Below are 14,339 nucleotides of genomic sequence, written 5' to 3' on the forward strand. Positions count from 1 at the left end.
CCCTCGCACAGAAACGAAGACCCAACACAGTCATAAATAAATAAATAAATAAAAGAACGTGAATTTCTAAAAAAAAAAAAAAAACTGAATTAGAAATATTACTAAGAATATTAAGCTTTATCTCCCAGATAGATATCTTTCCATAAATCCTAGTATACTTTGAGAGCAATTTCTTTGTTTTTTATTAACAGAGCAATTTTGTTTTCAAAAGGTTCAAGTAACCAACAGAGTAATTCTTTATGGACATGTAAAGAATGCTGTACTATGCCTAAGCATTTTAAGAGCTACTTAATGGTCTACTTTGATTTCCTCCAGGACCAGGTTTGATTTACTGCCTGTGAATCCAAACTATAAATAAAGAAAATTAAGTCACATTGTCACAGTTAGAAAGACTAAAATCACACTGAGCAACTTTATAACATGTAAACCTTTTATAAGAAAAAAAGTTAAGGGACTTCCCTGGTGGCACAGTGGTTAAGAATCTGCCTGCCAATGCAGGGGACATGGGTTCGAGCCTTAGTCTGGGAAGATCCCACATGCCGTGGAGCAAGTAAGCCCGTGCGCCACAACTACTGAGCTCACGTGCCACAACTACTGAAGCCCGCGCGCCTAGAGCCCGTGCTCCACAACAACAGAAGCCACTGCAATGAGAAGCCTGCGCACCACAACGAAGAGCTGCCCCCTCTCACCACAACTAGAGAAAGCCCGCGCACAGCAACAAAGAGCCAACGCAGCCAAAAAACAAAAACAAAAAAGTGAATTGAAAACTTTCAAAAGTTAGTTGACAGCTGAGATTGTATCATCCTTCTGTATCCTACAAAATGGATTCATTAAAAAAAAGGTTAGTGCTCACCATCCACACTCAGAAAAAATCCTGAACGCTTTATTAATATACCTTCAAAGGTGGACAAATCGTTCAAATATGCTGACAAATATGCTCCATACACCTGGAAAAAGAACAAGTCAGAGGCCCAGAAGAATTACATCTATTTTTAACAAACTCTGAAATTAGTCTATTGAAGTATCAATTAATGTGTCTCATCTATAACGAAAGCACAGAGCCTAAAATTAGAGAAATTAATGAGATTGATAAATATTTCATATGAGATCTAATTGCTATGGATATTTCTGAAATCTTACTAAATGGCCCTGACAGAATGGTCTTAAAAGGCAGACTACTGACCACACGCATTACGTATTTAGTAGGAAAGACACAGGATGCAATCATATGCAGTCTGATACCTGGCTTCTCCCCAGTCATCTTATTTTTTAGCTTCAGCTAGCCCTAGGTTACTGATTGTCTCCATATTGGTGTCTCACAACTATAAGAAACAAAAAGGGAAGAGAAATTCACACTAGAATATGCTACAGTTGACCCCTGAATAATGAGCGGGCTGGGGTGTCAATGCTCTCCCCACCGCTGCAGTTGAAAATCCGTTACACTTTGAGGTGGGCCCTGGGTATCTGTGGTTCCCTAACCGCAGGCCGAGTAGTACTGTAGCACTATTTATCGAAAAGGAAAATCCATACATAAGTGGGCCCACAGAGTTCAAACCCCGGTTGTTCAAGGATCACCTGTAATAAAGCACCATTTGAGAACTGTGTCCTTAAGCCATGTCATCCACCCCCCCAAATTAAAACTATTCCATGTATTTCAGAACTTTCCCTCTTATTTACATAAGGTCTCAGAAATATGTTCAAAATATTTTGTTTGGACCCTTACTTACACCATATCTAAAATTTGACTCAAATGCATTTAAGAAACTATAAAACTCCTAGAACAAAACATAGGGAGAAAGTTTCATGACATTGGATTTGGCAGAGATTTCTTGAATAGGAGACCAAAAGCACAGGCAACAAAAGCAAAAATAGACAAATGGCACTATATCAAACTTAAAAACTTCTGCACATCAAAGGACACAATGAAATGAAAAGGCAACCTAAGGAATGGGAGAAAATATTTGCAAATAATATATCTGATAAAGGGATAATATCCAGAATATATAAAGAATGCATATAACAACAACAAAAATCAAATAACCCAGTTTAAAAATGGGCCAAAGACTTGAATAGAACCCAAAGATGATATACAAGTGGTCAACAAGCATAATGAGAAGATGCTCAACATCACTAATCACCAGAGAAACGCAAATCAAAACCACAATAAGATATCACTACATACCTGGTAAGATGGCTACTATCAAAAAAGAGGGAATAACAAGGTTGGTGAGGAGGCAGAGAAACTGGAACCCTTGAGTACTGTAAAATGGTGCAGCAGCTATGGAAAACAGTATAGGGGTTTTCTAAAGAAATTAAGAGTAGAACTACCACATGATCCAGCAATCCCACTTCTGGGATTGAAAGACCTCGGATCCAGAAGAAGTGAAAGCAGACCTTCAAAGAGATATCTGCACACTCACATTCACTGCAGCACTATTCACAATAGCCAAGAGGTAGAAGCATTATACTATACTAAGTGAAATAAGCCAGCCACAAAAAGACAAGTACTATATGGTTCTAATTATATGAGGTATGTAAAGTAACCAAATCCACATAAACAGAAAATAGAATGATGGTTACCAGAGGCAAAGGGGAGGGGAAAATGGGGAGCTGTTGTTACGGGTACAGAGTTTTAGTTTTGCAAGATGAAAAAGTTCTGGAGATCTGTTATACAACAATGTGAATATACTTAATACTACTTAACTATGCACTTAGAAGTGGTTAAGATGGTAAATTTTATGTGATATGTTTTTTACCACAATAAAAACTGAAGCAGTATAAAATATTTTTGTTAAATTATTATTATTATTTTGATAAGATTCCTTTTACTTTACCCAATGAAAATGTAGCATCTGCACTGAGATAGGCTACACGTGTAAAATACAGTTGAGCCTTAAACAACACATGTTTGAACTGCGTGGGTCCGCTTATACACAGATTGTTTTCAATAGTAAGTACTACGGTACTACATGGTCTGCATTTGGTTGAATGACCAGATAGAGAGGAATTGTGGACAGGCAGGGCCGACTGTAAGTTTCTGTGGACTTTCAACTGCCTGGGAGGGTCAGTGTCCTTAATCCCCACGTTGTTCAAGGGTCAGTCGACTGTATAACCAGATTTCAAACATGTAATATGAAAAAAGTCAAATGTCTTGTTAATAATTTTGTATTGACTACCTATTAATACATTTTGAATATACTGCTTTCAATAAAATATTCAACTTTAAAATACTTTGTCATGCTTTAAGAACAGTAACTAGAGGGGCTGCAGGGTCAACGGAGCTTTGTTTTACGAGTTTGGGACTGGAGCATATTTACAGGTGAAAAAGCCAGCAGGGAGACAGATTAAATACAGAAGGCAGTTAACTGATGAAGCTCTCCTAAAAGAGACTCTGAAGGATGGGATCAAGGGCACATGTGGAAAAATGAGCCTTTAACAGACCTGAGACTTACGTAGACAAGCTGGGAAGGGGAGGGACAGAAATCTGCTAAATCAAATCAGATCCTCATGAACTGACCAGATTATCTGCAGGCTGTAGAAGTGGGGGATTGATAAAGAGTTTGTGAATGACGATGGTCTAGAATAATCCATAAGCGAGACAAGAACAAATCCTGATTAGGGCCAACAAGGCCCACATGACCGGCCCTGCCTACCTCCCAGGCCCAATCTCACACCACTCTTCCCCAGCTCTCTCCCACCCACCTCTTCACCCTCCTGCAAAGTGCCATCCCCACCTCTGACTGCTTCGCCTGAGAAGGTTTACCTGTATAACATCTACTCAACCAGATACTTGTTTCAAAGACAACTTCCTCAGGGCGGGTTCAGTGACACCCAGCTCCCCAGAGACTAGGTTAGTTCCCTTTGTTATACCCCAGACAACATCCCGTGCCACTGCTACCCAACAGAAACAGAATGTCAACCACACGCACCATTTTAAATGTTCTAGTAGCCAAGTGAATGAACTATTTTTAATATTTTATTTAATCCAACATATCCAGGATATCACCATTTCAACATGTAATCCATATACAAAAACTATTGAGCTATTTTACCCTTTTTGATACTAAGTCTTCAAAATCAGCGCATCTCAATTCAGACCACGCACATTTCAAGAGCCACAAGTGCAGGTGACTACAGCACAGCCCTATACTATTTCTTCAAAGCACTTACCGTACTTTATAACTATAATGTGTGCTATTATTTGATGAATGTCTATCTCCTCTAGAATGTAAGCTCTCTGAGGATACCTCTGCCTGCCGAATTCTTAGCTCAGTGTCAGAGCACTCAGTAGATGCCAAATAAACATAATTGACTGAGGGGAGTGCAGGGGAGGAGGGGTTGTTTGAGAGGTGATGCCCTGCACTGAGGGCCTGGCCTTCTAACAGGGTTGCCAAGGCAACTCAGGGAGAAGCAGTTAATCCAGCAGGGTCGTCATCTGGCAGGCACTGAACAAAAGCAACTTCAAGAGAAGCAAAGGTGCCAGTGAAAGCATATAGATTCCACAGATGTTAATACAACAGAGAGTGGGAGGTGGGGTGGAATAAAGGGATTGGCAAACCATCTCTGCCCAGAGGAAGGGCACCGAAGGAGCAATTGTGGGTGTGAGGGAGCTGGAAGGATAGGCTAGGAGGCTGCAGTCAGAGAACAGGGTATATAAATTTAAGGTCTCTAATGTGGAAAACAGGGCAGAATGTCAAAATACAGTGGAAGTGAAGGTCACGGAGTTGAGGAGCCAAGGTATTAGAAGTCAGAGGTATTCGTCAACCTGCTTTGAATTGATGTGGGGTGGCCACAGTGGGCGGCAGCTTGAAGCAGGATCTCAGTTCCCTGAGCGGGAATCAAACCCCGACCTGGATAGTGAAAGTGCCAAATCCTAACCATTCGACCACCAGGCACTAGTGGCTAGAAGCAGGGCCCTGGCTCTTGTCTCCTTTGTAAAAAGAATTTTAGCAAAGAGACAGAAAATAGTGAAACAGGTAAGTGTTTATTAGAAAAGCAGACACATGGGCAGGCTCAGAGAGTCACATGCTTTTGGGGTGGCTTAAACTGCTTATATAGGGGCAGTTTTCCAGGTCTTTGTTTTCCTCTGGCCAATCATCTTGCTTCCATCCCATACTTGGTCTGACTCAGGGCCCTCCCCCATGTGCACGTGTATCTTTTAGCCAAGATGGATTCCAGAGTGAGGGTCTCCAGGAGGTTGGCAGGACAGATTATGGGCTACTGTCCCCTCCCCTGAGGACCCCTTCTGTGCATGTGTAGTCTGGGAGGTCGCCTTGACCCCAAGAATGAGAAATATGTGGCCTCCTTCCCTAAGCAGGGCTTAGTCCCTCTTTGCTCCTGCCATTACCGTTATCTCGAAGGGTCCACAGGAGACAAAGTCCAGTCGCTTACCCTGTTCCTGTTATTATCTTTGTCTCAAAGCGTAAACAGGAGACTAGTCGTAAATGTCTAACCTGGGGCCCATCCACCTCTTGCCTCAGAATGATTAACTCCACGACTGAATGTCTTTTAAGATTTTAAGTTCTCCAAGGGCAGAGAATCTTTTGTGTCCCATACAGCCCAGTGTTGATCACATCACGTATGCTGCTTGCTGAATACAATTAAATTGAAAGTCAAACTGCAAACATTAAAATCATGTGGAAGAAAAGTGGAAATGGTCACAATAAAACAATGAAAAAAGTAAGATATAAGCGAAGGACTCCAATTTACTGGTTCAATAACTATGTAGTTTAACTGAACAGGATTAAGAACTCTGATGAAGGATTAATTTTTAATATTGGTAGCCAAAATCCCAACTTTGCGGGGTGAGTGGGGGAAGGGGTATAAATACACACCAGACTCACTTTATTTTACCTATAAAACAAAGTAATAACCAACAGAGCCTTTGGAAGCTTTACTAAAGCCAAGTACACCTTGTTTTACATAACATATATATCCTCATAACTTGGTTATGAACATTTTTTACAATGGCCCCCATTATACACTTTAGGGCAATTTGTTATTTAAAAGAACTCTAAGATTACTCTTTCAATAGAGGAAAAAATTAAAACATCATTTGTTTACATAAAAGTGGTACGCTTTTTAAGTGGACACATGATAGTTTATAATATACTCATCTATATAAATAAGCACAGAAACACACGATGTATGTAATTCTTACAGTATACTTGTATATATATAGTACATAAAGTTTTATTTGCCTATTGCTTATTTTCTACACTTGTTTCTATTTCTCATTTCTCCTTCCCAGTCCAATTTTGAGAAAAAAAAAATTTCCCCTACATAATTTCTCCACCGAGGGATCCTGATTATCAAAAGTAGTAGTATTAAATCTCGAGGCTGGGAGGATAAAGGTATAAACTATGCTCGACCCTCTCTGCCCACACCACTTCTTCTATTCCTATCTTTTCAGCTTTTATCAATCTCTTATCTGCTCTGGAGTTTTGCTAATAAGAGGACAAAGTTATGACACAGCTGTCATCAGTTTAACTCTGAACAAAGCAATATCCCTACGTAAGTCTGTTCCTCCCTACTACACCCCACAACTTTCACAGTAAAGGGGGAAAAAGGAGGGAATCATGCAAATAACTATAGCAGCTGGCACTAAAATCACTGAATCCTAATAGCCATAAATTCTGTTATAGTTCCGGTATCTTCCTACAAGAACATGAAGTACTTTAAGCTTCTTTGCTGGCTCAAATCCCTTTTCTGTTTTCCCTCTGACCAGTGATTGCTCCAAAGATTTCAATAAGTCTGTGGGCCAAGACAGATCAAAGCCAATGGATCCAATTCATTTATTCATGCATACATTAATATTTATGGTTCTAGTACTTGGGGACTCTCCTTCGGTGAGCAAATCAGGATCCCTGCTCTTATGAAGCACACATTCTGAAGGACAGAGCCTACAATACCTGCCTCTTTAAAAACATACTAACTAGATGCAATTATCACCAGAATGTATATCATGAACATTTGCTTCTTAAAAAACTCCTCTTAACAACTTCTCATCAGTTAATACACAAAATAGCCATTTCTTCTACCCAACCAACCAAAAAACTTACATAATCACAGATTTTTCTACTCTTTTGTACTTTCTGAGGAAAAGAGACATGACAGGAAAGCTAAAGGGGATTTATTTTGTAAATCTCCCAGGCCCCTTAACAGGGTCATTTTAGGCCTGGCTAAGTCTTCTACAACTATAATTTTACATTAAGATATACACAGATATACATAACGTATCTTTTTATATATATATATATATATATATATATTTTTTTTTTTTTTAGAACCAACATTACTTCCTAAGTAAACCTATGAAATGAGAACTTTGATTCTTCTAGAAACCTTGGATTTTGACATAGGAAGGTGGGCCTAGAGTGAACTTTAGCCCCATAAACAGGAAAAGTTAAATGGCTCTGCATAACAAAATTAAAAAGTACTTGGATTTTGGGGGCGCGATCAGCAAGGAGAAGTTCAGTGAGAACAGTAATTCTAAGGGTAAGTGAGAGAATTCAACCCCTGTTCTGACTCCACAGCCAGCTTAACCAGTATACTCCAACGCCCTCAAGTCAGAACACCTAGGAATCACCCCTCTCTCATTAATCATGTGCAGTCACTTACCTAGTCCAACCAATTACACCTCCCAAGGGCCGCACCATCTCTACTTCCACTGCCTTCACGCAGAATAACAACGAGCATCTACCAAGTCCTCCTATGTGCCAAGCACTATTCTAAGTAGCATACATGTTTTTCAAGTTTTATCCCCCAAACCCTATGAAATGAAGAACCTAAGGAAGAAAGAGGTTACATAATGAGCGACAGAGCCAGATTCAAACTCAGATAACGTGAATCGAAAAGTGCTGAGCACTTAAACCCTACAGTGTAACAGCTCCTGCTCTGTCTCCCTACTTCCCATCTGGACCCTCACCATCCTCCAGACTGCCGCAGTTATCCTTCTGGAATGCACATGTTATCATGACATTCTCCTGCTTAAAATTAGCAGCTCTGTATCACTGACTGGATAAAGTCCAAATTTCTTAATGCGGCATACAAAATCCTTCATGCTTCTGTTCAAGTCAGTTCAATAAATATTTGAGCGCCCACTGTAAGCAAGGCAAAGTGCTAAGTGCTCGGAAATGAATAATACACCAGGCCCTGGCCACGACTCCAACCCCAGACACTGTGTCCTTCAGCCAGAGGAACTATATGCAGCTCTCATAAAGCAACACCGTACACGCTAGTCCCTTTGCCTAGAAAGAAAATCTCTCAGCAATTTGAAGCGTCTGTGTGAGCCCTTCCTTAACAAGCTCCAGGCAGAAATGCTCCCACTTTTAAGTTCCCACAGCACCTGTTCAAACTGCTTTCAGGTAGCTGGTAGAAGACAGGTATGGATCAGCTTCCAAACAACACCACGAGCCAGTTCAGGGCAAGAGCTGACCTCTGCCATCCATGCCCGGCACACAGAAGACACCCATTTGCTAGATGAATAAATAATGAAAAATGTATAACCTGATGAGAAAAAGAGAGGAACAAATTACAGAATTATGACTGCTAACACACAGGTGGGACAAATTAAAAGTAGTGTGGGCTTCCCTGGTGGCACAGTGGTTGAGAATCTGCCTGCCAATGCAGGGGACACGGGTTCGAGCCCTGGTCTGGGAAGATCCCACGTGCCGCGGAGCAGCTGGGCCCGTGAGCCACAACTACTGAGCCTGCGCGTCTGGAGCCTGTGCTCCGCAACAAGAGAGGCCGCGACAGTGAGAGGCCCGCGCACCGCGATGAAGAGTGGCCCCCGCTTGCCGCAATTGGAGAAAGCCCTCGCACAGAAACGAAGACCCAACACAGCCATAAATTAATTAATTAAAAAAAAAAAAAAAGTAGTGTTACTCTACTTTGGTTCCGAGTTGGCCTACATTTTACCCCTACGGGAAAACTCATGTGTGGGACTTGGACAAGCTAAAAAAGGCAAAACTTGTGTTATTCGTGGCTCAAGAAAGCCCTGACAGGCCAAAAAGGATACAAGATCAAAGTCCATTTTCTAAAGGGGTGTGGAGATGGGAATCAAATCTATCCAAGGAAATAAAATTGACCTACTGAGCTCAACTTCATCAGTGCTGCGTCACAGTACAAGCAAGATAAAAAATAAATAAATAAAAATCAAAATCTGTCCTGGGACAAGGCCAATCTACAAATAAGTACCACTGCTGCAAGAATGTGAAATTCTTAAAGTGAAGACAGGTCCAGTCAACCAGAGCTCACAATTGTTTCCTCCTCCTGAACCGCCGCTGCTTTTCATTCAATTTCGTTTCTGTGATTTAAAAAGAAAACAGCTACACAGTTAAGGCCACGCATGAGTGTACTGTAGCTCCTGGCAGATACGAACGTCCTGATTCATAACCTTAAATGTACACAGAAACATCAGAAGAAACACTACATCTAAGTGGAAAGTCCTTCGTCTAAAACAGGGCATGAAGCTCTGAAAAGCGAGTGATGTCTTTCCTGAATGGTGCTCTGGGTGCGACTGCTTCCAAATCAAGATCCGAATTTTGAAATTACTCCCTCGAAGATGTCAAATCTCTCTCCCACCCTCTCCAGTCTAAAGGGAAGGGTGAGAATTCACAGGCAGCAGGCTGGGACCGAGGGGATCATCTCTCCCCACTCCTTTGCAGGGAACAAGACCGAGGTAAGGCATCTGGCGGCACTCTCATTCACGACAACATACACGCAGGAAACAGAAAACTCATCCCCAACTCTCTCCTCCCTAAAATTGGAGCAAGCGACGCAAAGACCAGCGAGACGGTGGCCGGAACCACCAAACGGTAACAGCGGCGGGCCCCCGGCGCCGGCAGCCCGCGCCCTCCGCCCCGGACCAGCGCGGCGGCCCCACACCGGTCCGCGTCCCCGCAGCCCGGCCGGGCGAGGAGAGCGCGGAAGACGCCGCGGCGCCGCTCCGGCCGCCTCCAGGGCGCCGGCCGCCCCACACCCCACGCCGCCCGCACCTGAGGCGCGGCCGGACCCGCGAGCCGGCGCAGAGCGAGGCGGGCAGGGCAAAGTTACTCACCGGGGGAGCGCGCCTGCCCGGGCACGTCCCGGCTCCCGGCGTCGCAGCCCAGAGTCGGCTCCACTTCCGCGGCCCGCTGAGGGAGCGCGGGGCCAGCCGGCCTCCGCTCCGCCGGGAATCGCCGTCGCCGCCGCCGATTTCCTGGCAAGAAGCAAACTCTGGCCAAGACTTCACTTCTCAACCGCCCCTGCTGCCTTCCCGCGGGCGAACGCCAGGGCCGGGCCGCGCAACCCGACCCGCACCCGGGCCAATCGGCGACAGCATAGGGCGGGAGGGGGGAGGCCAGAAGGCGGCCCCACCTATCCGAGAGCTCGGGGGGCGGGCCAGGCCGGGGCCGTCACTAGGAGTTAGAGTGAGCTCGCACCGCCCCTCGCCGCCTGCCCTCCCCCACCCCTCGGCTGTCCACGCAGCCCGCCTGATTTCCCCGCGCTCGGGAAGTGCCTCTTGCGCTCACCGCCGACAGCGCGAGGAAAGGGGAACAGCTGGGGCAGGTGGTGAACATCTAGGGGATCGGGGGTGGGGTAAGAAGAGGTGGCGCCGGAAAACAACTGTGGGCGTGTCGGGCGGGAGGACAGCGGGGGTCGGGGGGTAGGGACCGGGGCTGGCCGGGGTGATGGGGGCGAGGGGAGCAGGACCGCCAGGAGGGGAGAGGGTTATTGGCGAAGAACACCTGAGGGGACGGAGAGCGGAGAGGTACGAAGGGAGAAGGAGGGCGGAGAGCGAGTCTGGGTGGTGAAAGGTTGCCGAGGCGGGGGCAGGGGCACCTGGGAACAAAGGTGAGCGAGAGGTTCCGCAGGTGAGGAGGCTTAAGAGGCCAAAAGGGAAAAGGACGTCCAAAGCCAGGCAGGACGTACTCCGGGGTAGAAAAAGATCCTAGAAGAGAAAGGATGGGGAGTGGGGACAGTTTCCTTCCAAACTCTCACTCCTCCCCTCTCCCCCAAAGATAAAAAACAAACGCTCGTCCTTTGACCCAGTTGAGCTGTGCAGCTGCAAGATCCCAGATGAGACAAATACTGTGTTACACCCATGCTATTCTGTGGTGAAATTCTTCAAAGTGTGTTGCTCAACTATAGTGTAAGTCTGTCGTGCCATGAACGCCCCCGTCCCCGGGAGGTGTGGTCCCTCCTGGGATTAATCCCGTCCCCCACCGGGCCAGCAGCAAGTCAGAAAAAGGCCCGATCCTGGCTCCAAGAAGGAAGGTGATCTGGGGGCGGCAGGTAAGGCCCCGCCCCCTTCGCCATCACCGGGAGGGAAGGTGCCAAGGGCTGAGCTCCGGCGCCCACTGGCCGGTCTCGGCCTCGGGGCGGGGCAGGAGCCCGACCGCACCAGTCTCCCGGCTAGCTCTGCGGGCCGACTCGCTCAGGAGCGCAGGTGAACGGCTCAGGCCTGGCCGCCGCCCTCCGCGCGCCGGGGGCGGGGCCCGTGGGCGAGGCTCCGCGGCGGAGCCTCCACGCCCCGCCCAGTGGCCGGGCCCTGCCGCGCCGCTGCGGCTCCTCCTCCCTCCTTCCGTCCGCGCTCCTCCCGTCAGTCCTTCCTTCCTGCGGCGCCTGCTCGCTTCGAGGTATGGGACAGCGCCTCCGGCCCGCCAGCACCACCTGAGGATCCCGGAAGTCGCCCCCGCCATGGAAGACGACCAGGAGCTGGAGAGGTAACGGCCGAGGAGGGGGGCGGGAGGAGCTGGCCGCGCCCTGCACCGGGAGCCCGCGGCCGACCGAGGCCTTAGCCTCCGCGGCCCGGCCTGGCAGCGAGGGCCTGGCTGGGAGGACAGGCGAGGAGGGAGCAGTGGGCGCCAGGGCGGGGAGAGGGGCCCCGATCGGGAAGGGAGGGGGGGACACCTGGGTTGCTTGCGTGGAGACGCTCAGTACACTCGATATCAAGGAGGGAACACGAGTTGTGAGGCCAGAGTTAAGCTCCCTAACTGCCCACCCCCATTTGGAACAGGAAGAGTAAATAAAGCTAACGTGCACCAGGCCACTGTTCCCCGAGCGATGGGGGTGGTGTGTTGGTCGGGCCCAAGTCCCTCCTCTGTGCCGAGCGCTAATTGATCCACTCGGTGCGCTGAGTGCTTTCTCCCTCCTGCTTGGTGCTCTTCTCAGACTTTCCATTCTGGTTTCCTTACCTCCTGCAAACGGAAGCCCTAGTTGGCCCTGCACGTTGATGATCTTTAGTTTCTATTTTTACGATAACCTGCGTTTTTCCACGCCTTTCAACTTCCTTTTCATCCTTTAGCAGAGCCCACCCTATTCTAATCCTATCCCTTTCTTGTGAGCCTACCAAAAGAAAATTTTAGCAAACTTTTTTGTTTTAAGGACACTCCCCTTGTGGCCATGTGGACGGCCAAATGGAAAAGGGAGAAATTGGAGGCAATAAATTATTGATTGGTAGAATACGTGGAGGCAGGAAAATAATAAGGGCTAGTGCTAATCGTTCTGTGTCATTGGAGTGCATTAGAGTAATAACGTGTTGCAATTGTGATATAGTAGATGAAAAAAAGCTAGTTACAAAACCGTATTCAGTGTGATCTCATTTTTATAAAAAATATGTGTGTAGAAAAATATCTGGATTGAAGACCCCAATGGCTGAAGGCGAGAGGAAGACAGCCCTGGAAATGGTCCAGGCAGCTGGGACAGATAGACACTGTGTGACATTTGTATTGCACGAGGAGGACCATACCCTAGGAAATTCTCTTCGTTACATGATCATGAAGAACCCGGAAGTGGAATTTTGTGGTTACACTACAACCCATCCTTCAGAGAGCAAAATTAATTTGCGCATACAGACTCGAGGTGCCCTTCCAGCTGTTGAGCCCTTTCAGAGAGGCCTGACTGAGCTCATGAATGTCTGCCAGCATGTGCTTGACAAGTTTGAGGCCAGCATAAAGGAATATAAGGATCAAAAAGCCAGCAGAAATGAAGCCACATTCTAGTGCCTTACGCACTATACAGGGAGGACTGACCGCTAGGATATTCTTTTCGTGCTCTTGCAAAACCCAGAAGTAAATGTTTGTGATTATAACATGATCTGTCCTGCAGAAAGCCCTGCTTCTAGCTCTTAACCCATTTCAGCTGTTGGAGTCCCTGCAAGAAACTGTATTCTTCTAATAAATTCCCTCTTTTATTTAAACTGATTTGAGTGGTTCTTTTTCCTTTGTCCTCGAGGTTGACTATTTTAGGTTTTTGTGGTTTTTTTTTTTTCTTTTAATTGAACCAACATTGAAAGTGAGGAAACTGTGAGATAATCAGAGGCCTAGACAAGGACTTTGATCAAGGGAATTGAAAGGAATGTGTATGCACACCTGTGATTGGGGGCGAGGGAGAGATGCAATAGAGCATGACCCCAGATAGGCTGTGGATAGTCTAGAAAAGAAAGGTGGGAGTGAAGGGAGGACTTGGCCTCTTCCTAGATGTTTTTAGTAATTCATGAGACAACTGCATCCTTTGCCATGATTGGTAGATTGGGCAAGGGTGGGAAATAATTTGAAAGAATTGTGAGAATTCTGGTTTCACGTGAGAATGTTAGGTGGTGTCAGGCTCCATCTTTATGGTAGCATTTATAGGACAGATACCAGTTCAGTGCTCTAATTTCAGGATGCTAATATATTAAAGAAGGAGAAAACTGGGATGACCAGATAACATTTTCAGTCCTTGGGTAGGTATCTCATTATAGCCCAGGGTTACATTAAAAGGAACAGTATTTGAGAGAAAGTAAGGACAGGGAAGAGGAAACTTGCATGTGGGGAAAATGATTTTTTTGGAAAACCTAAAATATTCGTAAATCACACTTAAGAGCTGCCCTATTTACCTCTTCAGCCTTGTGTCTCATACCTGTCCTACCCCAACTTGACTCTTAATTCACCCTAAATATCTGTCAACCTTTGAACCTGAGCACCCCACCCCCCAGTACTCTGAGAGGGGAATCTGATTTAGGTATGGAAGCAGAGAGGATCTTCCAGAGATTACAGGAAGAGAAGGAGCTGGCTGTGAAAAAAGAAAAAGCATTCTGGGGGAATAGCACTTGCAAAAGTCCTGAAGCAGAACACTGGTGGTTTGAGGAAATAAAGGTCTTGAAAGAAGATGTGCGGATCTATAGCAGGGCCAGCAAGGAGGAGAAGGGCCTACGATAGACTCCATGGGAAGAGCTCTGGCGTGGAAAGGACTTTGGGAAGTACAATGGGAAGACATCTGAGTAACTGATCACAGTGTGTCGGAATGGATTGTAGAGAGGCCAGGGTAGAAGCAAATAAACTGTAAGCGCTGAAGTGGCCTGGAAGGGCCATAAG

The 14,339-nt window shown here is 46.0% G+C and overlaps 3 protein-coding genes across 6 annotated transcripts in view; 2 read left to right on the plus strand and 1 right to left on the minus strand.

The window, feature by feature from the left end:
- LNX2 (ligand of numb-protein X 2) overlaps positions 1–10,551 on the minus strand; it is an 87,657-nt gene extending 77,106 nt beyond the window's left edge. For 2 of the 4 annotated variants that reach the window (XM_082365052.1, XM_082365055.1), the window contains exons 1-2: positions 10,061–10,551; positions 8,348–8,508 (exon numbers count right to left, since the gene is read on the minus strand). The gene's annotated coding sequence lies outside the window, so the exon portion shown is untranslated. Of the gene's footprint in view, positions 1–7,620; positions 7,788–8,347; positions 8,509–10,060 lie in introns of all 4 variants that reach the window. The other 2 variants (XM_082365054.1, XM_082365053.1) reach the window with 2 other exon arrangements.
- Positions 10,552–11,574: 1,023 nt separating this feature from the next.
- Positions 11,575–13,183, plus strand: POLR1D (RNA polymerase I and III subunit D). Its single transcript, XM_082365146.1, has 2 exons — positions 11,575–11,708; positions 12,611–13,183. The coding sequence occupies exons 1-2, from the start codon at positions 11,683–11,685 to the stop codon at positions 12,984–12,986; spliced, it is 402 nt and encodes a 133-aa protein (XP_082221272.1). The 5' UTR covers positions 11,575–11,682; the 3' UTR covers positions 12,987–13,183.
- The window catches only part of LOC309615464 (protein POLR1D-like), a 41,367-nt gene continuing 38,602 nt past the window's right edge, over positions 11,575–14,339 (plus strand). The window contains exon 1 of the mRNA XM_082365143.1: positions 11,575–11,708. Coding sequence (XP_082221269.1) covers positions 11,683–11,708 — 26 coding nt within the window. The 5' untranslated portion in view covers positions 11,575–11,682. The remainder of the gene's footprint in view (positions 11,709–14,339) is intronic.

The sequence above is a fragment of the Balaenoptera borealis genome, assembly GCF_965194805.1.
Source record: "Balaenoptera borealis genome assembly, chromosome: 18".
NCBI classification, from domain to species: Eukaryota; Metazoa; Chordata; class Mammalia; order Artiodactyla; family Balaenopteridae; genus Balaenoptera; species Balaenoptera borealis.

Coding starts and splice junctions, on each gene's coding strand:
- POLR1D (XM_082365146.1), top strand. CDS start 11,683: ATGGAAGACGACCAGGAGCTGGAGAG. Junction 11,709..12,610: donor GACGACCAGGAGCTGGAGAG/GTAACGGCCGAG, acceptor ATATGTGTGTAG/AAAAATATCTGGATTGAAGA.